General features: G+C 41.7%; 1 protein-coding gene across 1 annotated transcript in view; it reads right to left on the bottom strand.

The window, feature by feature from the left end:
• The window catches only part of CTNNAL1 (catenin alpha like 1), a 60,847-nt gene extending 38,332 nt beyond the window's left edge, over nt 1-22,515 (bottom strand). Inside the window, exons 1-8 of the mRNA XM_007951945.2 lie at nt 22,402-22,515; nt 21,900-22,089; nt 17,152-17,339; nt 15,394-15,513; nt 11,226-11,315; nt 9,999-10,169; nt 5,763-5,963; nt 3,656-3,742 (exon numbers count right to left, since the gene is read on the bottom strand). Of these exons, the coding sequence (XP_007950136.2) occupies nt 3,656-3,742; nt 5,763-5,963; nt 9,999-10,169; nt 11,226-11,315; nt 15,394-15,513; nt 17,152-17,339; nt 21,900-22,089; nt 22,402-22,515 (1,161 nt within the window). The remainder of the gene's footprint in view (nt 1-3,655; nt 3,743-5,762; nt 5,964-9,998; nt 10,170-11,225; nt 11,316-15,393; nt 15,514-17,151; nt 17,340-21,899; nt 22,090-22,401) is intronic.
• Nucleotides 22,516-26,629: the final 4,114 nt, after the last annotated feature.

Below are 26,629 nucleotides of genomic sequence, written 5' to 3'. Positions count from 1 at the left end.
AGGTAGTGTCCTCTTCTGTTGTACGCAGGGTCACCAGGTAGTGTCTTCTGTTGTACGCAGGGTCACTAGGTAGTGTCTCCTTTTGTTGTATGCAAAGTCACCAGGTAGTGTCTTCTGTTGTATGCAGGGTCACTAGGTAGTGTTTCCTTCTGTTGTATGCAGGGTCACTAGGTAGTGTTTTCTTCTGTTGTACACAGGGTCACTATGAGTCGGACCCAACTCAACAGCCTCTAGCAACTACAATTTCACTCAGCATAAGATCCTCTAGGTTCATCCATGTTATGAGGTGTTTTGCAGGTCCTTCGTTAGTCTTTAGTGTTGCATACTATTCCACTGTGTGTATGCACCATACTTTGTTTATGTTTTCATCTACTGATGGTCACTTAGGTTGTTCTCATCTTTTTCCTATTATGAATAGTGCTGCGATGAACATGGGTGTGCATCTACCTAATCATGCCATAGCTATTATTTCTCTAGGATATATGTCTAGTAGTGGGACTGCTGGATCATATGGTATTTCTACTTCCAACTTTTTAAGAAAGTACCATACCTTTTTTCCACAGTGGTTGTACTATTTGAGTCTCACCAGCCTTATGTGAGGGTTCGAGTCTCTCCACACACTTACCAGCATTGTTTTGTTTTTGTTTTTGCCATTAATGCTGGGGTGAGATGATGTGTCATTGTTATTCTGACATGCATCTCTCTAACTGCTAATGATTATAAGCATTTTTTATGTGTTTGTTGTTTGTCTGAATGTCTTCTTTGGTGAAGTGTTTGTTCATGTCCTTTGCCCATTTTTTTAACTGGATTATACTGAAGTGTTAAGTTTTCTATAAATTTGAGATCAGTCCCTTGTCTAATACATTGCTGCCAAACATTTTTTTTTTTTCCCAGTCTGTAGGTTCTTTTTATTCTTTTGGTGAAATCTTTTGATGCACACACAAGAAAAAACCCAAACTCACTGCCACTGAGTCGGTTCCAACTCATAGCAACTCAATCGTCCTTGGGTTTCCAAGGTGGTATCTCTATGGAAGAGATTGCCCAGTCTTCCTTCTGAGGAGTGGTTGGTGGGTTTGAACCACCAGCCTTCTGGTTAGCAGTCAAATGCCTTAGGCACTACATCACCAGAGCTCCTTTTGATGCACATATGTGTTTAATTATCTAGTTTGTCTTCTGCTGTTTGTACATTTTTTGTTATGTTTGGTAGTATATTTATGCCACATATAGGGCTCCTAAATTTGTTCCTAATTTTTCTTCGATGATTTTTATGGTTTTAGGTTTTATATTTATGCCTTTGATACATCTTTAGGTTTTGTATATAGTGTGAGATTCGAATCCTGTTTCATTTTGCTGCAAATGGATATCCAGTTTTGCTAGTACCATTTGTTAAGGAGAGTACCTCCTTCTCATGGAATGGGTTTTGGCCCTTTGTCAAAGATCAGCTGTCCATCGGTGGATAGATTTACTTCTAGATTCTCAATTCTGTTCTGTTGGTCTAAGTGTCTGTTGTTGTACCAGTACTAGACTGTTGTATCTACTTCAGCTGTATAGTAGCTGTTAAGACCAGACTGGAAAGTGTGACACCTCCTACTTTTTTCTTCAGTGGTGTTTTGATTAATTGGGGTCTCCTTCCTTTCCATATAAAGCTGGTGAATAGTTTTTCCTATCTTTAAAGAATGATGATGGAATCTGGATCAGGTTTATCATCTTTTATCTTATAAAAGAGAAAAAAGAGAGAGAATTAAGCAGAGAGAGAGGGACCTCAGTGCCACTCAAGAAAGGAGAGCTGGAAGCAAAGCACAGCCTTTGGACCAGGGGTCTCTGTGCTGAGAACCTCCTAGACTCACAAGACAATTCATACCAATACACATGGAGATCTCCAAAGAACGTTGGGCCCACAGATGTTCAAAGGAGACAAGGACCTCCCCCCAGAGCCGACAGAGAACAAAACCTTTCCCCTAGAGCTGGCGCCCTGAATTCCAACCTCGAGGCTCCTAAACTGAGAGAATAAATTTCTGGTTGTGAAAGCCATCCACCCGTGACATTCTGTCATAGCAGCACTGAAGAACAAACCTAGAACTGCATACTTTGCACAACTTCTGAGTTATAGCTTCTTCAATATACCATTTCCTGACTTAATGTCCTCTTTCAAAGGGCCAAAAACAATCACCTGTACATATTTACCTCCCAGAATGACATCAACAACCCTAATGTGGGATCAATGTGTAAGATTTACCTAACACAGCCAACAAGACAGTAAATAATTATTCAGCTTCTCAAAAAAAACCTTATCAAGTTTGCAGTAAATTAACCTTTTGGCAAGTTCAGTGGGAATAAGACAACAAACTCTGAATATAAATATATTTTTCTTCCAATATCATTTCACTTGTTTCATCACATCCCATTCACGAACAAGGAACAATCCAAAGGGTATGGACTCTCGGCAGAAGCCTGTGTTTCCCCAACAGCTGTTCTCACCACTTTTTCCTGGCGACCACTTGCCAGTGCACTTTGATGTGCAGAGACCAGGTCGTGTGTTATTGTTTAGCTTTAATGCCACCTTTTTGTTTCCGACCCAAGAAACCATATAGAAATGCAAGTGAGAGCACTGACATCACAGGTAAATGTTTTCTTTCTTTTTTTTAAATTGTGATTTGGGTAAAAGTTTAATACAAACTGGTTTTCCACTCAACAATTCATACACATTTTGTTTTGTGACATTCACTGCAGTCCTCACAATGTAACAGCACTCTTCCCACTTTCTCCCTGTGTTTATCATGTCACTTTGTCCTTCTTTCCTGTCCCTTCCTGCCTTCTGAGCTTTATCCCTGGGCAAATGCTGCCCTTTTGATCCCATATGGTTGACTGTTCTAATGAGTGCATTCCTTCCTGATGCTATCGTTCACCTTACAGGCCAACTGTTTGGCTGAAAATTGAGCCATGGGGTTGAGTTTGGTTCTCAGCTTGAAGGGGGTCTAAGGGCCATGGTCTCAGGGGTTCCACCTGTTTTTATCACACAAGTAAGCCTGTTCTTTTTTTATGATTTTGAGTTTTGTACTACACTTTTCTCCTACTCTATCCAGGACCTCCTACTGTGATCCCTTTCAGAGCCATGAGCAGTGGTAGCCAGGCACCATTTAGTTCTGGTCTCAGGACTGTGGAGGCTGGGGTTCACACAGTCCATTAGTCCTTTGGACTAATTGTTTCCTTGCATCTTTGATTTTCTTTATTCTTCTTTGTTCTAGTCAGGGGGTGACAAATAGTTGTACCTTGGTTGGCCACTCACAAGCTTTTAAGACCCCAGTCGCTACTCACCAAAGTGGGATGTAGAATATTTTCTTTGTGGATCACAGGCAAATTTTTAAACTGTCTCTAATTTTAAAATAAATCTAAAACTTAAATAACTTAGCAAGTTATTTAAATAATTACTTCCAAGACACATCAGAACTAGTGGAAACACTGATGTTTCACAACAGAACTTACTGAAGCTTTGAGAAAGAGCACTAACAAAACGTGGCTTCAGAGTCACCGGGTCAAAGGAGAAGTTTAGTCATTTTCTGGACAATGGGACATAATACTAATGCATTGTATACATACCATACAACATGAAAACTGGTGAAGAATCACACAAAGTCAGATAACAAAGTATACTTACTTCTTTCTTCAGTTCATTGAGACTGTGAGTGATTTTCAGTATACTGAGTTCTAGTTCTTCAGCGATACTTTTTGTTTTCTTGCTTTGCTAAAAAATGAAAGAAGTGTGTACATGATGTTACCCCATTTCCTGCATTTTAAAGTAGTAATTCCAATTTTACTTCAACTATAAATTACAATAAACTTTTAATATTATGGGAAATATAAGAAAAGCAGACTTTAAAAATTTATCTCCTTATAATGAAATTTTTAAAAATAGTAACTATTTAGTTACATTTTCTGACTCTATTTTACTTTTTATTTTACACAAATTAATCATGTCTAAAACGAATTTATTTTATCTTCTGCCTGGAATGCTCTTTCTTTCACTCTCAGTCTAGTTAAAAACTAAAACCCTATCCAGGAAGGTCTTCTTAGATCACCCAATCTCAATTAGACCACTAATATTTTTAAGTAATCATCCCAGTTTGCAATTACAGATTTATCTGTTTAAACCTTGTCTTCCCCACTAGACCTATTTAAGCTCCATGAAGTGCAAGATGCCATCCATTTCCTCCAGCACTGACATCACAGCACGTTCACAGAGCAGGCAGTAGGTGTTCGATTCTTTAAACGAATAAATCAGAGTTAAATGTCAATACCTCAGGAAGCCTTCTTGACTCCTCTTTCTAAATGTAAGCCCATCGTCCTTGAAAGCCCCTCACCACATAGCCTGTCCCCTCTCTTAGGGGCTTATAAAGCTTTACCCCTTCTTACATTTTGCCATATTCTAAACTTCCTGCAGGCAAAGGTTTTATCTTACTCATTTTTAGATTTCCAGTGGCTGACATACACAAAGCACTCAGTATTTGCTGAAAACAACGGAATGAATGAGCAACACATCTGACATGTAGAATCAGAGACCCGAATGCTTGTAAAATACGTCAAAGGCACTAACTGTAGATCGAAGCATTGAGAGAATCAGATTCCCAGTCCAGAGAGCATTTCATCACAAGAATCTCTTTCGACTGAATGTTGGGCTGAAAATATTTAACATAGTAGCAATCTTCAGCCCAGACAAGGTACCACAGATAATTCAAACTAAACACAAAATGTTGCTCATCTACTCTAGGGCATGTTTCCCAGTTAATATAAACGTTTGCTCTAATAATGATGCCAAGAAAACATCAGAGATAGCTGTGATTTAAACGCATTCTTCACCCATAAATCAGTCTATTTGCAGGGAAGTAAACTGCTGCTTCTGCCTTCACACTTACCCATATTCATCCTTCCTCTTTAGTCTTACTGCTAAAGCTTTTGTTCATGACTTCCAGATTAGTTCTATCTATGCTTTATGTTATAAACCCTGTTACATACTCTTATGAAATAGCCTGGGTCTAAGAAATAAATAAATGAGGCCACAGCTATCATCTCTGTCCTCCATCCTCTCTCAACTACAATTTTGTAATCCACCCTTTGTAAGAGATTAGGTCCGCGTGGCCTGTGTCGTCTCACACCTGTCAGTCCTTAACCACTCTTGCCCAAATAACCTCCCACGTTTCAATCATATGAGCAGCCTACTGAAGGCCCTAGACACAGCTGCCCACCATTTTAGACCCAGAATCTGTGCAAGGGTGGAAAGTCTTTTACCTGCTAGCTTGATCTACCCTTGTCTTCATTGCATCTAGACCTCAGTACATTTTCTAAAGCACTGTGTCTGTAAATCAGCTGTCCTCAGAGTTAAGAACTGTGCACATCTGCATGGCTCCGGCAGTAAGATTCAGGTCCCAAGAGCCTCTAGGTAGGGGTCTACTCCTCTGCTCTTCACTCTGAAGAAGCATTTTGGGGAAGAATTTTCCAGAGATGAGTCTAGTGGAAGAGTGGGGACAATAGGGTGAACTAGTGATGGTGCCAGTGGCACAGAACCCGGCCTGGCCAGGGTGAGGCCCACACACTGTGAATACTGATGGGGAGGCCATCTCAGCCAAGCAGGAGGGGAGGAAGGATGATGCCCCTCTGTCGCACTCTGGACCAAATCACACTCCTGGTGAGTATGTTAGCTTTCACATTTCTCAAGGCATTAGGGAAAACCTATTATGTAAGAGTTACTTTCATGGAAAAGTTCTTACAGCTTGAATCCACACAGAAATTAACTGCTGGAGTTCCGTTCTCGCCCGAGCCGACAGTTCCAAGATGCGTTCCCTCTGCTTATGGCTGGTGTAGGCAGAATCAGTAAAGCCCTCTGTACACTCCAAAATGGCTTCCAGTGTCACAGAAAGATTCTCTTTGGACTGAAAATAAAGATTCTCCCGAAGGGTTTCAATATTTATCTGAGAACAAAAAGGATGACACTCATGTGCGTCAACACTCCCACCAAACCACAAAGCGGGGTAATTTCTATAGTGCCACCAGAGAAGGCACCAGCAATTTCTTTCTGTGTCTAGGGGCTGAAGGAAATACACTGGCCAGTGATGGCTATATTCTCCACTCAGCCAGGAGGGCACACAGTTCCAGAGCCACTAATGGCCATGCAGAGCCTCACTCCTACAGTTGTTGTTATGTGCCATCGAGTCGGACCTGACTCATAGCGACCCCTCTTTGGGTTTCCGAGGCGGTTGTTGTTGTTGTTGTTATGTGCCGTCGAGTCGACCCCGATTCATAACGACCCCTCCTTGGGTTTCCGAGGCAGTATCACTACGGAAGTAGGATTGCCCAACCACGGAAATAGATTGCCCAACCCAAATTCCTATGAGACCAGTGAGTACCAAGGAAGAAAGATCGTCAACGTGTAGCAACTGGTAGGGACCATGTGCTCGCCTCCAGGTAAAGGAGACTCGTCTGACAAATGCCTAGGCAAAGCTTTGGAAGACAGGCCACACCCAAACATGAACATGTGTTGAGCCCCAGGGGAAGGGCGTGGAAGGCATCGGGTATGGGAAATGTATCAATTTTTCCTTCCTTAATTCAGCAACACTCTCCTAGCCATCTAACTGGTCTCCCTGCATTTTGTCTCGTGTCCCCAACAGTATCTCCCTGACCAAAGCCACCTCCACGTAGCGGCTAGCATAGCCTTTCTAAAATGTAAACCTCTGATATTGCTACTTCCCTCTACTTGGCTGCTCTCCGCCTAGAGTCCAGCCCCAACTTCCATGGTAGCACAAAACCCTGCATGGTCTGACTCTTACACACCTGAGAAACATTCTGTCTCACGCTCCACACTCCAGAACAACCTTCCACTTGGGCCATACTGCGCTTCGAGCTCCTTGAATGGGTGAGGACACACGCTCCCCTGTGCGGTCTTTCTCTCACTTTCTAAGCTGTGCACGCTATGCATGTAACCTCACTGAACGTCTGTGCCATGAAACAGGCCAGATACAACCTGGGCCAAGAAGCAATAAGCAATGATGGCCATTGCAGTTGCAGTTAACATGATGATGGGCTAGCTTACAGCTTTCGGCACTTTGAAGCCCTTCCACAAATACTATTTTAATTCTTCATACAGGACCCATTTTACATGCCCCATGAAAATACCAAGATTCAGGAAGATCAAGAGGCTTCCCCTTCTTCTGCTGCCCGTTAATCCAGTAACTGCTCTAACCTAGGCAGGAAGATTTTTTTTTTTAAAGCTAGGGAAAAACGTGGATAAAAGTGAATATGAGATCGACAATGAGAGATTGAGAACTTGAGAATTTAAACAAAATTAAAGCATAAAAATCAGTTATGCTGAACCAATACCACGCAGGTTCAGGTTTTTGATTTTCCCTTCAGACTCGATGGCACCTAACAATAAGGCAGACCATACACATATCCTTAGCCAGCGACTGAGTAGAGTTTTTCAGTTTGTCTTTTAAAAAAGCCATTCATTTATACAGTTTCATAAGATTTGATCATACATTCGCAACAATTAATACAGTATAGCAAGGATTTTGAAATTGGCACATGACCAGGCAGTGTTTCATTCTGTTATATGTACGAGTGCTATGAGTCGGAGCCAACCAGACAGCACCTAACAACAACAATGAATACAGTAAAATATCCACTTGACTGGATTATATTCGCCATCAGAAGAAAGTAGTATGTGAGAAAAGATAACCACTGTCCGGTGAGACCACCCCTTCAGTGCCCAGAATGCCGGACTGTGAAAGTGTCAGCAGCCACAGGGGAAGAGCTGCTCCGAGATGAGGGACCCGGACGAGCACGTCAGGGCTTGGAATGTCAAGAGGCACAAGACGTAGTTCTACACCTACTTATTTCTTTCATTAGCCTTTGACCTTTGAGAAGACATCTCCTCTCTGAAGCTTTATAGAGGGAACTAAAAAAATAACCTCCAAGATCCCTGTCAAGGAGCTTTGGTGGTAGAGTGCCTAAGGCTTCTGACTGCTAACCAAAAGGTTAGAGGTTCAAACCCACTCACCCTCCGTGGAAGGAAAACTGGGCAATCTACTTCAATAAAGATTTACTGCCTCAGAAACCCAAAGGGGGTGCTGTGAGTCAGAACTGACTTGATGGCAGTGAGTTTAGTTTTTTTCAGTTAAGATCCCTGTCAGCAATAAAAATTCTAGGAGAATGACTGACTCCTGCTACCTTTTTCTCCTCAGGAAGAGACTCTGAGGTAAGATTGGCATAATATAAACAAACCCAGAGGTGTAAACTGGCAAGGCATGGACGTTGGGATCACAGAGTCCTTGTTCTAAAGGTGGGAGCAACCCATCTTATTAGCATTCCTCCTTAAAAAACAAAAAAGTTATAGTAATATCCACCTAAAAGGACAGTTAGGGATTAAGTAATAGTTATTATTGTATTTTTTCATAAATAACACACACCTTCTATGTTTGCTTGCCAACTGCTCCCCCCACCAAGTATTTATGAAATTTTTTTTTTGCTGTAAAAAAAATAGCATAGCATATTTACAAAATCACCTCCCGGAGGAGGGAGTAGTTGGTAAATAAAGGTAGAAGGCTCGTGCTGTTTGCAGAGAAAATATGGTAAATCCCCGGATCCTCAAAATAACATTTTCTTTGCATCATTTTCCTCCTCTCATCCCATTTTCCTACTTAGACCTTCATACTAAAGTCAAAGTCCAGTAAGAGGGAAGGAGTGCCATCTGTCTCAGCCTTGGCCAAGAGAGAAGGTACCACTAGCACATTAGGTAGCTTCTCAGGCCTTAGTTTCTCTATCTGTCAAATGAAGAGTTGAACTAGACGACTCCTACAATCCTCCTGACCTGGACAGCTCCTTCCCAAAGATTTCCCAGGGGCATTTACCATCTCTCTGACTTCTTGAGCAGTTCTGCTCTCAAGTAGTAGGGATTCTGGAGGCAGACTGCCTGGTTTCAAATCCCAACTCCATGGAACAAAACTCACAATCATCAAAACAAAGAAAGACGAGGTATACTGGTCTGATAGAATCTGGTGAGATCCCTGAGACCAGGGCCCCTAGTTACCCTTCAGGTCTGAAACTGAACTCACTCTTGTGGCTTCCAACTAAACAACAGATAGGCATATGGGGTGAACATTTATATCAGGTAGATATATTCCTTAGAATGATCACTCGTGGGAGAACAGAAGGGCAGTACTTGCCCAGGGAGATAGTTCAGGGGGCCGGGATGCATAGAGAAGAAGGACACAGGGAAGAGGAAACTACAGGGAGGAAGTAGGAAGAGAGCTGTTACATTGTGGGGAACTTCAGAAAATGTCATAAAACAAAATGTATATGAACTGCTGTAAACTTTCACCCAAATCACAATAAAAATTTTAAAAAAATAAAATAAATCCCAACTCTGACACTTACTAATCAGCAAGTTACTTAATCCCTGTTCCTGACTCAGTCTACTCAGAGGTAAAATGGGGATAATAACAGTAATACATACTCCATCCACAGGTTCTTGCAAGGACTATGTGAGCCCATACATTTAAAGCACTCAAAACAGGGCCTAGCACATAGTAAGTGCTCAATAAATGTTGGTGTATGTGTTTTTCTTAATTATCATTAATACTACTTACTATTACCACAGTCTCAAAGTACTAGCCCTACAGCATAAGGATGAGTAAGAATTCCAGCAGAAATGATTCACTGCCTGTCATCCATGGGTGATATGGCACTGCCCAATTCCCATTATTTTGGCTACACAGGACCAAGGTAGATGCTGTAACCCAAGACCAGTGTTCTTTTATATACACAGCACTTAGCCAAATGCTACTGAATATTATGTTCATCTACAGATGCATGGTTTTAAAGAGATAGTCTTGCTTCTGTGAAGTAGCTATTCTAAAATATTACATGAAAATATGGATACTATGTAAAAGAACGCTCCTTTAAAGTAGAAAGAAAATCAAATCAAAATATACTCTTCTTTCTATTCTTACCTTGAATTCTTTAATTGCAGTGAAAATACTGATGGATGAAACGTCAGTCTCCCCACTTGGTTCACAGTCAGTGACAATTTCAATGACCTTATCCAAGGCCACTTTCATCCGGTCAAATACTCCTTCTTTGCTTTTGTGGGCTGACTCGCAGGTAGGATGCCTGAGGCACGTCTTCAAAATAATTGAAAATTTTCACTTTAATATGTGACCCATCTCTTAATACACAAAATCTTTTACAGAACACGTCATGCTAATAAAAATGGTTCTTTACCAAAATCTCCCGGGTCCCTGGCTCACTCAGCTGCTTCTCCTCACTAAAAGTGGAAGCAGGATGACTAAAAAGTGATAGCAGGTTAAGTGAAAACTCAGAGTGCAAAAGTATTATCTTCATATTCTAGTGATTAGTTCACTTAGAATTGTTGAAGGGAAATAAAAAGAAAAAAGAGAACCTGTATCTTCATCATGATTAAAACTATTGAAAAATGTTGCCTCATGTATACAAGAACTAAAAGCAAATGAGGAAAAACTAAGAGAGATGATATATGACTGTGGATATAATTTGATGCTTAAAAAATGACATAAATAACAAACTCAGAGGCCTGGACACAAGCAGGGGCTGCCCCATGGGATCCCCCTGATAATTCTCTCTTTTGTGGCTTCCCTGATCCTAGCACAGGTCAAGTAGTCTGAGTGGAAAATGGCCAAGTAATTCTAAACCAACTACTAATGCCAGTTAATTCTTGAACTGTACCAATTTGCCAGCCAACTGCTGTTTGGATTGAGAATCTCTTGATTGACAATTTTTTTCAAAATAGAATATAGAAGTAGAGGTATGAATTTACAGCATAAACAAAGTAAGGGCTGACATCATCCTCCATGGTTACTTAACTGGTCCTAACTCACCTAGCTTCTCCTAGCACGTGTGGACTGCCTCCCCACTGAGACCAGTGGAAGTCTGCAGGCAGTGGCCATGTCTGATAGGCCTGGATCCACAGCACCTACTCCGCCACCTTCAGTACAGCTGCTTACGCCCAGCAGATGTGTAGATTAACTGTAATCTGGAGCAGGAGAAGCATTCTGAGGACTGACTGAGATATAACTACCATGGCCAACGTTCCCAGTTATCATCTTAATCTTTTTAAAAATACAAAATATATAAATGAGATGACTTCGATCAGGTTTTCTAATTCCTACCTTATGACTCAGTAAGACAAAAGATTTGCATACCTTTGAAGCTGTGAGAAGCATCATAGTACACTTCTCAAGGACTGCCCTGGCTGCTGCCATTTTTGCCTTTTTCTTTTCATCTTTCAAATCCTAAAAATGAAATAAAATCACGAGGAGTCTAGGAGCACATAAACAATTTAGTTTATTGAAAACTCATTTACTCAACATGACAAAACAGTGACAATGACAGAATTCACTTTTAGATGATACTATAGCTTGCTGGGGGCTCTGATAGCATAGTGCCTAAGGCACTTGACTGCTAACCAGAAGGCTGATGGTTCAAACCCACAAGCCACTCCTCAGAAGGAAGATGGGGCAGTCTGCTTTCGTAGTGATACTGCCTCAGAAACCCAAGGAGGGGTCGCTATGAGTCGGGTCCAACTCGATGGCAAACAACGACAACAACAACATAGCTTGCTGATAGGACTACAAAGTGGAATACTCCTTTTGGAAATACTGATCAAGAGTTTCAAAACATGTGCACTCTACAGCCCAATAATTCTACCTCTGGAAATGTATCCAATGGGAATAAAAACAAATTTAGAAATCAATTCATATCATATATGGAGATATATATATATATATATATACACATACACATACATACATATATATATGTATATGCATATATATGCATTCATTCACAGCATGTTAAAATCATTTCTGAAATATCAGAAACTTAAATGATTAAGGAAAATGTAGTAAATTTATTTAATAAAATATCTGGTGGACTGTTGCACAGTAGGAAAGTGCAGTCAATGTCATGAGACAAAAGTGTATGTGAACTGCTGTATGGAAAGTGAATTTGCCCTGTAAACATTCACCCAAATCACAAATAAAAATTTTTTAAAAAAATAGATCACCACATCTTTCTCCCCAAGTGCCTCTGGGTGGACTTGAACCTCCTCCTGGTTAGTTATCAGAGAGCACAGTGACCATTTGCACAACCTAAAGATACCCTTTATAAAATCCTGTAATTGGGAACCAATAATCAGAAGCTCTCAAGAGACTAGAGCTCAACTTACAAATCCCTAAGAAGTTTCCACTATTTATATCTCCCAGGACTAAAAAAAGAATTGCTTTATGGCATAGCTGAAGATCAAGTTCCTGACCAGCCAACTGATTAACAGATTTCAATCTGTCTGTATAAGATTCAAATTCAAACTCAAAATTTAACTGTACACAAATAATATTAGTTACAGTGTCAATGCCCTTAGTTTTGTTATTACCATAACAACTATGTAAATAATGTAATCAATTATGAAAATATGAAATAATTTCTATAAAATAAATTAATAGCTATCCAGCAAAGATATGTTTAAACTCGAACACCTATAATTTGAATTAAAATAATATGTCTCCTATGTTGTTAAATTCTATTTCAAAAAGTAGTAAATTTTATTTATGGCCAACATTGTGAATATAATTCGATGCTGCTCCTGAATAAAAAGATCAAATTTTAAAAATATATAAATATACCATGGAAATTTTTCATGTTTATGATGATAAGCCAAACCCACTGCCACTGAGTTGATTCTGACTCAGCGACTGTGGTAGTTACATCTATGTGTCAACTTGGCCGGGACTGGTTGAGTGGCTGGGCAGCTGAATGTAGTTATTCCCCACGGTGAGACTGGTCATTAACTCCAGGGTGGAATCTACTGTAGCAGATGAGTAGATGTTTTAGGGATGTGGTCTGCTTCCAGTATATAAGCAGCAGTTTTGGGAATAGTTTCTAGCTTACGGTGGGCTTGAGCCCTGCATGTAGCTGAGTCGTTTGTTCAGCAGCCTGCCATGCTCTGCTGATCTTGGGACTTTCAATGGACTTGAATCAATGGCCTGGCGTCTGGTTTGGTAATAAGGGTACTGTGCTTTTTTCACTCGTTGACCTTGGGTTTGTCAGCCTCAGCAGCCAGCAGCTGCCTAAGTGAAGCGATGCTTCCAGCTTCAGTGGGCCGGGAGCAAGAGGGAGAGCTGAAGCCCAAGGGTGAGGGGCCTTCACCAGCCCCTAGACCTGGCACTTTGAACTCAGACTTCTAGCCTCCAAAACTGTAATAAACTGTTTGTTAAAGCCATCCCATTGGTGGTCTATATTCCTGTCAGAACACAGCTCTGGTAGTGTAGTGCCTAAGGCATTTGACTGCTAACCAGAAGGCTGGCAGTTCACACCCACCAACCACTCCTCAGGAAGAAGATGGGGCAATCTACTTCCGTAGTGATACCACCTTGGAAACCCAAGGAGGGTTCGCTATGAGTTGGGTCCGACTCAATGGCACGTAACAACAACACAACAGGTAACCAAAATAGCGACCCACAGGGTTTCTAAGGCTGTAAATCTTTACAAAAGTAGCTTGCCTCATCTCTCTCCTACAGAGCAGCTGGTGAGTTTGAACTGTCGACCCTCTGGTTAGTAGCCAAATGCCTTAACCTCTGAGCCACTGGAGCTCTGTGTTTATGGCAACAGAGATGTAAAAATCCTTATCTAACATTACAGAGTGAAGTTTGATAAATGCCACCTCTTCGATCTAAATGCAATCACACAATAAGCAGAAAGAAACAGCTGCCTTTATAAAGGGTGGCAGCATGAGGAATGAAGCCTGGGGGAAGCTACCACAGGGCTTAGGCTCTGTTCACTCACACCTGATGTTGTTGGGCCCAGGTGCACACACCGTACTAACCAGAAACAACCACCTACCTTCCTTAGTTAAAAATGACTTATTTATTGAGCATTTCCTGATAATTATTTCCCTTACAACAGAAGCTCTGAAACCAATTCCTTCCAAGTACCAGGTATGATTAATCCCATCTAACTGCCTGTTCATCTCACCATGAGTTAGGTTTATCCTAAACTTCACCATACCCTGCTCTGAAATCTGAAGCTGTATCTTGGGTGGTTAATTTTCCCCAACTACATTATGAACTCTGAACCAACCACTGTAGGGGATGGCGGCTTCTCTTCATAAAGTCCTCAACAGAGTACTGTCACAGAAGGCATCCCAAAGCTGCTGATCCCATCCAGAACCAAATGCTCAAATAATGACTTGGTTAAAAATCAAAACCAAGCCAGTTGTGGTGAGTTGTTCTGATTCATGGTGGCCCCCGTGTCTCAGAGCAGAACTGTGTCCCTGGGGTTTTCAGGGCCGTGACCTTTCAGAAGAAGGTCACCAGGCCTTTCTCCCAGGTGCCCCTGTTGCTGTTGTTGTTGTTACATGCCGTCGAGTCGGACCTGACTCACAGCGACCCCTCTTTGGGTTTCCGAGGCAGTATCACTACAGAAGTATATTGCCCCACCTTCCTTCCCAGGAGTGGCTGGTAGGTTTGAACCACCAGCCTTCTGGTTAGCAGTGCCCCTGGGTGGGTTTAAACATCTCCATAGGACTGAACATAACAACAACAACAACATAGAACTTAAGTGTTTAACTGTTGACACCACACAGTGACTCCCATAAGTTGGTCATTACCATTGAACTCAGAGGCTGAGAAACATCTTCAATAAAAGATGGTCTCTGTTATAATTCTGCCATTATCGCGTGAAAGCTGCCATAGATGGTATATAAATGAATAAGCATGGCTGTGTTCCAATGAAGCTTTATTTGTTGTTGTTGCTATTTGCCATTGGGTCGGACCTGATTCATAGCAACCCCTCCTTGGGTTTCTGAGGCAGTATCACTACAGAAGTAGACTGCCCAACCTTCCTTCCGAGGAGTGGCTGGTGGGCTTGAACCACCAGGCTTCTGGTTAGCAGTCCAGTGCCTTATTTATGGACACTAAAATTTCAATTAAAATAAATTCATAAAATTCTCACAAGTTATAAAACACTTTTCTTTGAACAAAATATTATAAGAATATATATTGCCTGAGCCCTGGTGCAAGAGTCGAATGGAAAGCTTCAAAAGGTTCATGGGAACTACTCAAGTCGGGCCTTCCAAGGTGAGCACAACTTCTCCCAGTATGTAAGGCAAGAATGCTTTTAACTGTTACATGTGTACAGAAAAAGACTTAGAGATCTATTTACCTTATTTTGGCTTATTTATGAAAGGCTTTCAAGGCCAAGGTTATGGACTTCATAAGCAAAGAATGCAACCCAAGTGATCCCAGAGACTACACTTACATTCCAATTGAAAGGCATGCATTTATCTGAAGATTTTAAAATGGGACATATACATACATTTTGTCTATCTCCAGTTAGATGTGCAAACTCCACCATTTCATTTCCAAATTGACTGAATATTTGGACAAACTGTTGAAAACTATTCACCTTCTCTAGTCTTTCCATAGTTGCAAGAACCTGCATAAGAGAGGACAGTATTTTATTACGAGGGTAACAGAGCTGAAAGAGGCTGAGATTTCAAGGTTGAGTAGAGAAAGAACAAAAAAGAAAATTCTCCATTCCAGGGGAAAGCTGAGGAGTCAGAAAAGACGACAGAGAAGGAGGTGCTCAGACGAGTCTAAACAGGCCAGAGGGAAAAGCATCTAGGGAATGATGTGTTTTCAGGATGGAGAGACTTGGGCTGACTTGAGAGTAAAAAGGAATAAAAGAAATGATTAAGTATACAAGAGATGAGTGTAACAATGTCTGGAGAAGGTGGACGGGGCAGTGCTACAGGAATCAGATCTTCAGAGAACTAGGAAGGGTGGGATGAGTGACAACAAACAAGCTTTAAGGCTCAGTGAAAGAAAATGGGAGGAATTTTCATTCTCAGCAAAGTGGAAGGAAGGCCGTCTGCAGAGTAAGGCTGCAAGGCAGATTTTGGACTTAAAGAGCAGGAAGACCATTTGGACCCGCCAAGAACCGCCTGAGTTAGAGGATTAAACTGCCAAGAAGCTTTGGACAGTCAAGGGTGAAGAGAGGGCACGAATCTGCAATAGACCAACGGACATTGTTAGGTGTTTTCTTGACATAAGAAAGGAAAGCAAGGGATGTGGAACATATTTTCAAAAGCTTCTCTCTAAAATAACAGGACTGGATTAGTTTTAGTCAGACCAAGAGAGGTAAAGAAAACATAGATATCCTGTGTTTACTTAGTTTTAATGAGGATATGGTATTTGGCATGTTAATCTGCCCTGGCAGCTCAGGAAATCCAGGCAACTAACAAAGATAAGAGAAAATTAACAGCACTGAGCAGAAACTCCGCGTTCCAACGGGGAGGGGGGAAGGAGGACCGTTTTCTACTCCTCTAGACTGATCCTCCTCTGTGATTTTCTTCCTTCAAACTTCACACTCATCAAGTGTCCCCAGTCTCTCTCCTCAAATCCTCCCAGGACAGCCTTTTCCTCCCAGGCTGACTGCTCCCTTCCTTGCCCATCCAATGTAAGGAAAGAAAGGGCTCTACAGGCCTTGGGTTTGTGGGTGATCTAGGAACACCACTGTCATCTGAGAGACTGGGAGAGTTCTCAACTGAGAGACTTTAAATCTATCCTCTAAGTTCTATGGTAAGTCAGTAATTTAGGGTCTCAGCATACAGAAATTTCATAACTGAGAACATGATTTCAGTGACTAGGCTTTTTCTTAAGCTTATAAGTTGTTAACTCTCTGACTTGGAAAGAGGGACCAACGGATTCAGAATTTTTATTAACATGGTTTCTACTACACACATTGTCATGGTTCAGCTTTTCTTCCTGGATTCTGGACACATGAAATGCTTTACCAAGAAGCACCAACAAGAGGAAGATGATTTTCTGAGAAGGGTTGTTTGCATTCAAAAGTTTAGGCACAGTGTGCACAGTGTAGAACTACGTTGTAGAAGAAACACCACCTCTAAATTACAGACATTTCCAGTTACTGTTGTTATGTGCCATCGAGGCAGACCCGACTCTAAACAATTATAATAGACAAGCATTGCCAAATTACTGATAATTAATCTAAAAACCCCCTTTGAATAACCCTGGAAGACATGAGTACAGAAATATCAGAAAGGCCAAGTACCTTATTTCTCGATGTTATTATCTGCTTAATAACCACGCGGTCTGCCAGTAACAGCACTTTCGTCACTGAAGAAAGAAGTAACCTTGCAGCCTTTATAACTCCCGTTTTGTCTGTAAAAATTGTGATCTGACCATCAGATGGTGGACAACTCATGTTGGTTACATCTGTAAGTGCTGCAATTGTTTCTCCTGCCAAGAAAGGCCAGAGGAAAATGTTACGTTGAAAATAAGGCACATTTAAATTATATTCCAGATTATCCCTTAACCATGAAGGCAGGCTTCAGCATGGGTAGAACTTTGGCCCTGAGGTCTTTCGTCACTTACGCGGTAGCTCATCCTTGATGAGTGAAGGGAGTGTCAGACGAGGCTTTCTAATGACAAAGTAACAGCACTCTAAAGAACTATGACAAGTCTTTCGTCTTCACCCACTTTCAAAAATACAACTTTGTTTTCAGTCATATGGGAGATGACACATCCATAAAACCTCCTTCTCTACTAACTCCCAGGAGCCCAAAACCAAAGAGCCTGAAAACCAGAGCAGTAGGAAGGTATCGAGGTTTTGACAGCGGAGTTTTTTATCTGGGGTTGGGGAGAGTAGTGTTAATCTCCACAATGCAAAGAGGCTTGTGTTTTTATGGACACTTGGCGGGGGGGGGGGGGGGGGAATAAGGCTTTGGGCCCAGAGGGGCTCTATCTTCAGTGAAAAGGGAGTGTATAAAGAATCTGTTCACAGGCAAAAGGGGGCAAGAAGGAAACTTGTGAGTCTGTCAGCCTGGATTCTGGGTGGGGAAACAAACCAAACCAAATAAAAGCCTCCCTCCTGGGCACTCAGACCACAAGCCAATCCTCACTCGGGTTTGTGGTTTCAATCTATACTTATTATAATGCCGTGAATAAACCAATCTAACTCCTAACCCTCTAGAAAAGTTCTCTTCTTCATTGTTTCTACCAAAACCTTTTGATTTCTATTATAGCAATTATCTACTGATTGAAATATATATATATACATACATACACACACACACACACACACAAATGTTTGTTCTCCTCAAACATGAAACCAGGCTATAACTTTTTCTACCCTTCTTCTTGTTTAACATAATAAGATTAAAAAAATAAACTGTTAATCTTCTTATAATGTTCAAGGTAACTTTTTAAGTCCTAAATCCACATTTTCCTGCCTCGACTAATATAGGCAATTGAATATAAGAAGTCTATAGTAATCAAACGGAGCCCTGGTGGTCCAGGGGCGAAATGTTCAGCTGCTAACTGAAAGGCTGATGGTTCAAACCCACCACCACTCCATGGGAAAAAGATGTGGCAGTCTGCTTCTGTAAAAGATTTACAGCTTTGGAAACTCTATGAGGAAGTTCTACTGTCCTGAAGGGTCGCTAGGAGTTGGAATCGACTCAACGTATTAGCAGAGCTTCCTCAACTGCTTCTGTGCAGATGGTCCGGGTTTGTCTCACCAGATCTCCAGTGGTTCATCTGTGGGGTATTCCTGTGCCATTGTAACTCCCATTGTCTGGAACTACGTTTACCAACTCCTTTCTCATGCCCTCTTACTCTGGTAAGTGACTTAGGTTCACAACCTTGAAGCTAAGTTTGGGGTATTTTGCCAAATGTCACCCTTCCAGCTAGCATGCAGAATACTGGGGACTAAAACCCAGGCATTCCGACTCCAAGGCCCATGGTCTTTATCACTTCTTTCTATCACTCAAATGAATGTTAAATTGTCCAGAAGAGGAAAGGATCACTATGGTCTGAGTGGACTAGAGACATGTTAAGAGAAAAACGCCTTCCATACTATGCAACTCCAAGAGTACCATTCTCGTTTTCTTACCTGAGTGACACAGGAAGCAGTTCTCAAGAAAGGACAGGGCACTTCAAATGAGGAGGAGAGGGAGAGGTGACATGCAGAATTCATGACATCAGACGGCTTCCATGATACTTCACCCATGGCGCTGCCTAGGCTTGTCCCTTCCCCCCACTCCAACAACAGTGACACACAGGAAGCCAGTAGGACTCAAGTTGTCCTTCATTAATAAACCTCTGCTCTTAGCTTTAATCAAGGGTTGTCACAGGAAATAGTAACATGAAGAGCATCTCCACCTTTTTAGTTGAACTGTCCACTGCATTATGTAATGACCATTGTATAAACACCCACACAATAATTTAGTGCTAGGAAAACAGTCTCTCTCTCCTCTTGATAAGCTGATGTGTTATATAACCTCTGTTTCCCACACATTTGTCTTGGCTCACAGGAAGTGCAAAGATAAATTTCCTGTTTAATTAGAGTAACAGTGTTGGCTGAAATTTTTAGCATATTTACTTTCATCTCCTATTTAATGGTTTTAGTGTACATGTATCATTTATTGTAGGCCATTTCAAATTTTAAAATTAATCAAATTATAAATTATGAATGAAATAAGGATGTCCTTTCATCCCACTCCCCACCCCAGACAACCTATCTCCCATCCCAGCAAATGACTAGAAGCCAAAGAATCAACCCAGAGTCCTCCTTTTTCCTTAATCAATAACCAAGTCCTGTTTATTCAACTATGTCAATGAGTATTTTGTTTATTCTTCCTGCTCTTTATGTCCCTGTTAACACTACCTTCATTTAGCTCAGCTTACTTTAAAAGCTTTCCTATTAAAATCCCCACCTCTACTCTCAATCATCTCCCAACCAACCTCTATTTGTTCATTTCCTCCATACAACCAGAAAGAATTCTAGCACAAAATTGTATGTGATCTGACTCAAAATTCCTCAATGACTCCCCATTACCTACGGACTTACACCAGACGGCATTTGTGGAACATCTGGGACTACGTAGGATCTTGCTGGCTCCTCCACACTGACTCAGCCTTATCGCATTTGCTCCCTTCCTCCTATGAATGACCCTCCAAAAACACCTGCTCTTGCCTCAGGCTACCCTTCTCAGTAAACAGCACCACCATTTACCCAACTGCTCCCACTCCAAACCTGGTAGTTTACTCATCCATGCCTCTCATGTCATATCTTAAATTCACACTATCCAAAAATCCTACCAGCTCAACTTTCACAATACATTAAATGCAAATGCTTCCCCACAGTTCCTATCACTGCCTAAAAGGCTTATACCTTTTCTTAATATTCTCTTTCCAGGAATGCCATTCCCCCAGATCTTCACATAGCTAGGGTTCTCATTTCATTGCAGTCTCTGTTTTAACGTTAGCTCCTTAGAAGGTGTTCCTGACCCCCTATCTCATTAGGTCTCACCTGGGGATGATACTGACCCCAAGGGACATTTGGAATTGTCTGGAGACATTTTAGTTGTCCCAACAGAGGGTAAGAGTTGTCTACTGCCACGTAGCAGGCAGAGGACAGGCATGGTGCGGAACACGCTACAATGTAAAGGACACAACAAAGAATCATCCAGCCCAAATGCCACACCCACACCCACTGCCCTCAGTCGGATCTGACTCATTGCGAATACCACCTGCACTGCTCTCCTAACCCTTCCTTTGTTTTGTTTTGTTCTTAAAGAGAACTATTACCACTTGACATTATACATTTATTTATTTGTTTGTAGTCTTTCACCCTCACTGTAATGCAAGCTCCATCAGGGCAGACTTCGGACTGATGTGTAGAGGGTTATATCCCTATAGCCTAGAACAATACAGGCATACAACCAGCACTCAGTAGATATTTATTTAAAGAGTTAATGGATAAATAATACATCAATAAAGCTGAACTACTTTTATCCCTCAGAAGACCTAGTTCTCTTAGGCCTCTACGCCACCAGCTGTAGAGAACTATGAACTCTCATGAAACTTAGTCACAATGAGTTGTCTGCTGCCCAGTAACTCATGTTGTTGTTGTTGTTGTTATGTGCCGTCGAGTCAGACCTGACTCACAGCGACCCCTCCTTGGGTTTCCTAGGCAGTATCACTACGGAAGTAGATTTGCCCCATCTTCCTTCCAAGGAGTGGCTGATGGGTTTGAACCACCAGCCTTCTGGTTAGCAGTCAAGTGCCTTAGGCACTACACTACCAGAGCTCCTATACAGTAACTCATATGTACTAATATTCCTTTCTATTTCCTACATGGTGGTAAGTAGGTTAAGGCAGTCCTCGAGGGCAGAGTCCTTGTCTCACATTTTCCTATATCTCTCACACTTCAATCACTGATGGCAAGGATGGCAGACCACTACCCTGACCAGTGAAAAGAGTCTCAAGTTTCAGATTTAGGACTTTAGTCCTAGAAGTTCAAGATTCCTGGAAGCTAATCCAGGCCTTTTCTGTCCAATTGTTGTTGTAAGCCCTCAAGTTGATTCTGACTCACAGAGAGCCTGTACAACAGAGCAGAATGACCCCATTCCGGGTTTCCCAAACTGTAGTCTTTATGGAAGCAGATCAACAGACCTTTTCTCCCTCTGTGTCTGGTGGGTTCAAACCACAAACCTTTTGGTTAGCAGCCAACCTTTAACCACTATGCTACTAAGGCTCCTTTCCTGTCCTGTTGTTGTTGTTGTTGCTGTGTGCCGTCGAGTCGGCCCCGACTCATAGCGATCCCTCCTTGGGTTTCCGAGGCAGTATCACTACGGAAGTAGGATTGCCCAACCTTCCTTTCCTGTCCTAGGTATCTGTAATCAGATGGCTAAAGCACAGTACACACACATCTTTACTCAAAAATAAAAAATAATTTGTCATCATATCTGTAACAATAAAGTTTATGAAAACCGTTCAAAATCAATATCCACGTACCTGCTTGCTTAGCTTCAATACAGGCAATACTTATTTCTTCTTTCAAATCCCAGTTTTCATTGGCTATAGCTTCCCCTACTTTAACAAATCTTCCAACGGCCAGGTTGACGGCTTGTCCTACACGCTGAATTGCTTGCAGAGTTTTATCAGACTTTTTGGTATTATCTTTATGATTAATAAGTGTGGTGATCTAAAAATGAAAAGCAAAAGCGGCTTGCTTTAATTTTTATCCACTACTTAAAAAAAAAAAAAAAAAAAGCTGTATCACAAAGGCAAGAAAATTAAGTACAGCATGCTGGACTAGCCGAATAGACTAAATCAAGGGTCAACCCAAAGATGATCAGCAAATATCTAGCATCACTCCTTACAACAATTTCTCCATTAGTTAAAATTCCAAATTCACCTGAAGGCAATCATCTATGGCAGTACAATTCCACAGGCCCTCCAGATATTTCAACAAATCTTAAAGCTACGAGAAAAGTCAGAGAAAATAGATCATTACGTTGGTGGAACCCCCAGAAAACCAAAGTACTTCAGGTCGAGCTTCCTCTATTACGAGCATGAGCTGCCCTGAGGACAGAGAGAACACCTCCCTCGCCTTGGCACTCCACTGCATTGCCTAGCACAGTGCATGGGTTGTACAATGGAGTGAGTGCCAAATGGGTTACTGAATTAACCAGACACTGTAGGATAACTGTAATCTACACTTCATACTTCTCTACATTTTGTTGCACCAGAAAAGAAGTAAAAGAAATACGAGTTTCAACACTTGGCTCCAGACCCAAAAAGTAAAATAAAAATAGTGACTACTTCAGTTCTTTCAAACAAATACAAATCTTCAAACAGTCTTGGAAAATTACTGTGTGGACTATGCTAACATATAAAAATATTGAAGAATATTACATGAAAGATATGGATTCCAACTAGTACAAGTACATTGAATCTAACTTTGAAATAACTATATACATGATTAACAAAGACCAGACAAGAGAACAGGGTAAAAGACAGGAACCACTGTTTATTCAGCAACTACTATGCACGAGTCACTATATGGCACAGCATTAACAGTTTAGAATGTGGAAGGCCTGGCTATTTCAAGCTGCCACCTTAGAAGACACTCAGGAGTGAAAGGAGCTTATGTTTATAAAATCTTTTATTTACATAAAGTTTCTAAATTTCAGTCACAAAGAAGGATTCTGCAATTAGGCTACAATACCACCTATTGTTCTGTTCCCCGAACACATACTTTCTTTCACTACAAGCATCCTCCCCAGTGCATAATTAGGTGTGGCTGTCTTCCTTTTACTTGAAGCCGTCTAGAAAACATTTACCCTAAAGACAGGTATGCCTTAAAATTGAGGTTTGGAGGGGCTACGTCAATTTATAAAATTCCTATTAAAAGATCTAATGTCCTAAAATTACTTTATTTTGAAACTTTTTTAAAGGAAAGTTCAGAAGTTATTATGCATGTTGATTGTTTAAAACAAAAGGAGTGAGAGAATATAGGAAAGCCTAAAGACGTAAAAATCCCCCAGAATCCCACGACCCTGTGAGTATTCTGGCATAATTCTTATGTCTTTTTTACACATACACATACTAAACCACATAGCTTTACAAAACTGAGATCAGTCTTCAATTTCCTTATCAAGCAAAAAGGGTCAGAAAAATAAGGCTACCTTGTGCATTGAGACCTGAGTACCAAGCATTATTCTGTGTACTAAATCATTTAATGCTTAAAACTCCATAAACTAGATGTTAAAGAGGTTAATTTGAGCAAGACACAAAGCCAGGAAGATGCCTATCTTCTTAGTTATTATATTTAATCACTCTGTTGCCTCACTCTGCTACCTCTAAGGAGCTCTGATGGCCTGGTGCCTAAGGCATTAGACTGCTAACCAGAAGGCTGGTGGTTCAAACTCATTAGCCACTCCTCAGAAGGAAGGTTGGACAATCTACTTCCATAGTGATACTGCCTCGGAAACCCAAGGAGGGGTCACTATGAGTCGGATCCGACTCGATGGCAGTGAGTAAATTATAATGTGTTAAATAAAATTTTAGTAATTATTCTTCAGAAAGAAAAGGGATATTAAACTGAGAGCACAACCTGCAGTTGCCCTGACACCAGATTCTAGAGCGCTCCTGAATGAAGAAAGAGGACAGAGAAGGCCTCCCACGGGGAAGAAAGAGGAGCTGACACACTGAGAACTCTGCTGTGGAGAAAAAGAGGAAGATCTAGGGCTCATCTGCAACCTTCTAACAAAGGATGTCAAGAACTGCAAACCACCAAGGTGTAGCCTAGGAGTCACGAGCTTCGACTCTGCCATGAGACTGCCTCGGTTTGAATTCTGACCATGTGACTATGTGGCAAGTTATCTAATCTTTCTGTGACTCAGGGTTCTCATCTGTAAAAATGAGGATAACAGTACCTACCTCATAATGTTATTGTGAGGAGTAAACAAATCAGTACATGTAAAGTACTTGGATTGGTGTCTGGGATATAGTAAGCACGATGTAATTATTAGATATTATTACACTGCTTAGATTTCCAGAATCTATGTTCTTTCATCATGTTTGTGACATTATTCTTATTTTCCAGAATAACTAACAACACATCTGTGACTGTATTTTCGTAGTTTACTTATATCTTAGTTACACAGTGTTGCTATAGCAGAAATACAAGTGGATGACTTTTAACAATCAGAAATTTATTCTCTCAGTTTAGGAGGCTAGATGTCTGAATTCAGGGCACCATCTTGAGGGGAAGGCTTTCTTTCTTGGCTCTGGAAGGAGCTCCCTATCTCCTTTCAACAACACTGGGACCAGATTTCCTCTGAGATCTCCATGTGTCTTGATATCAGTCTTCCCCTGGATTTGGAGGTTCTCAGAGCAGGAACCACAGGTCTAAAGGTCATGCTTTGCTCCTGGCTCTGCTTTCTTGGGGTGGGACTCCCTTCACTGAGAACCCCCTATACTCAGGGGAAGACTGACACTAAGACACACGGAGATCTCACAGGAACACCAGGCCCACAGATGTTGAAAGAAGATAAGGCTCTTTCTCAGAGCCAACAGAAAGCAAGCCTACCTCTAGAGCTGGCACCCTGAATTCAAACTTCTAGCCTCCTAGACTATGAGGATAAATTTCTGTTTGTGAAAGCCATCTGTGTATGCTATTTCTATTATAGCACCACTAGAAAGCTAAGACAGAATTTGGTACCATGAGTGGGATGCTGCTCTGATAGATGCCTAAAATGTGCAAGCAGTTTTGGAATTGGGAAATAGTGCCTAACGCACTTGACTGCTAACCAGAAGGCTGGTAGTTCAAACCCACCAGCCACTCCTCGGAAGGAAGGTTGGGCAATCTACTTCCATAGTGATACTACCTCGGAAACCCAAGGAGGGGTCGCTATGAGTCGGGTCTGACTCAGTGGCACATAACAACAACAAATAGAAAAAGCCTAGATTGCTTTGAAGAGACTGTTGGTGAAATTATGGAAGTCAAAGCCAATTCTAGTGAAGGCTCACAAGGAAGTGAGGAGAGTTATAATACCAGAGACAGCACAGGTGGCAAGAAGCAGTAACAGAAACAGAAGGAGCGACAGAGAAATGGCAGCAGCAGAACAAGGAAGGAGACAAGTGCAAGATGGCCCGGAGATGTCCCATGGAGTTAGAGCTCAGTGCCTTCAGGCAGGAGGCTTCCTGGTGGACCAGGGTGCCTGCCTCTGGGCACCTGCAGACTGAGCTCGGCTTGCTGACTCATGGAGCAGGAGAGCTGAGCACCTTCAGGTTGAGGCTTACTGGTGGAGTGAGGTGTATCTAAACACTTATCGGTAGAGCTAAAGAGCTTTGTAACTTGCCCAAGCAAGGCAAAAGCCAGGCTGGCTGTAGAGGCCTGAGGAGCCAAGGGGTCAGGGAACCAGGAAGACAAGGAGAGCAGGAAGCAGGGCTGTTTCGGTCTCAAAGGATAGGGCCGTGGCCTCCTAGGTTGAATAGAGTCAGATCTTCACCAACTCAGCTGTAGTGTGTGGGGCTGCTGTTCATGAGGGCCAGAAGAATGGGGCCAGATTCACTGCCCAACGCTGAGGGGGTGGGGCTGCTATGCCCAAGGAGCAGAAGCAGGGGCCTGCCAGGGCCAAGGGGCTAGGGTCACCAGTTAAACTAGGAGAATGGGGGCACTCAAAGCCAAGGGACCTGACACCAAGAAAGAAGAGCCAGGAGTGGAATGCACTCTTTGGAGTTAGGGTTCTATGCTGAGAACCTCCTAGACCCAAGGGAAGATTTATGCCAGCACACATGGAGATCTCCACAGGACACCAAGCCCACAGATGTTGGAAGGAGACAAGGACCCTCCCCCAGAGCCAACAGAGAGAAAGACTTCCTCTAGAGCTGGCAGCCTGAATTCTGACTTCTAGCCTCCTAAGCTGTAAAAGAGTAAATTATTTTAACAATGGTTTGTTAAAGCCACCTGCTTATGCTCTTTATGTTACAGCAGCACAGGAAAATGAAGACAATTCACTTCTTTTGTGCGGAGGCAAGAAAATAAGTAAAGGAGACTAAGGGGAGGGAAAGGGTGGTAGCCTGGACAGAAAAAAACAAAGCCTAATTCCCTGGAACCCAAATATTAAAGGCACCCATCTGGAACAGAGAAGTTCATCTCTGGACTTAACTCATTCGTAAATTTTCAGACTTAGAAAATTTAAAAATCAACTATCTGTCTATTAAATATAAATATA

Source organism: Orycteropus afer, unplaced genomic scaffold, assembly GCF_000298275.1.
Source record: "Orycteropus afer afer isolate SDZICR_OR568_19922 unplaced genomic scaffold, OryAfe1.0 scaffold00320, whole genome shotgun sequence".
NCBI lineage: Eukaryota > Metazoa > Chordata > Mammalia > Tubulidentata > Orycteropodidae > Orycteropus > Orycteropus afer.
Note: the sequence above shows the minus strand (reverse complement) of the source record. Positions and strands in the feature narration are given on the sequence as shown.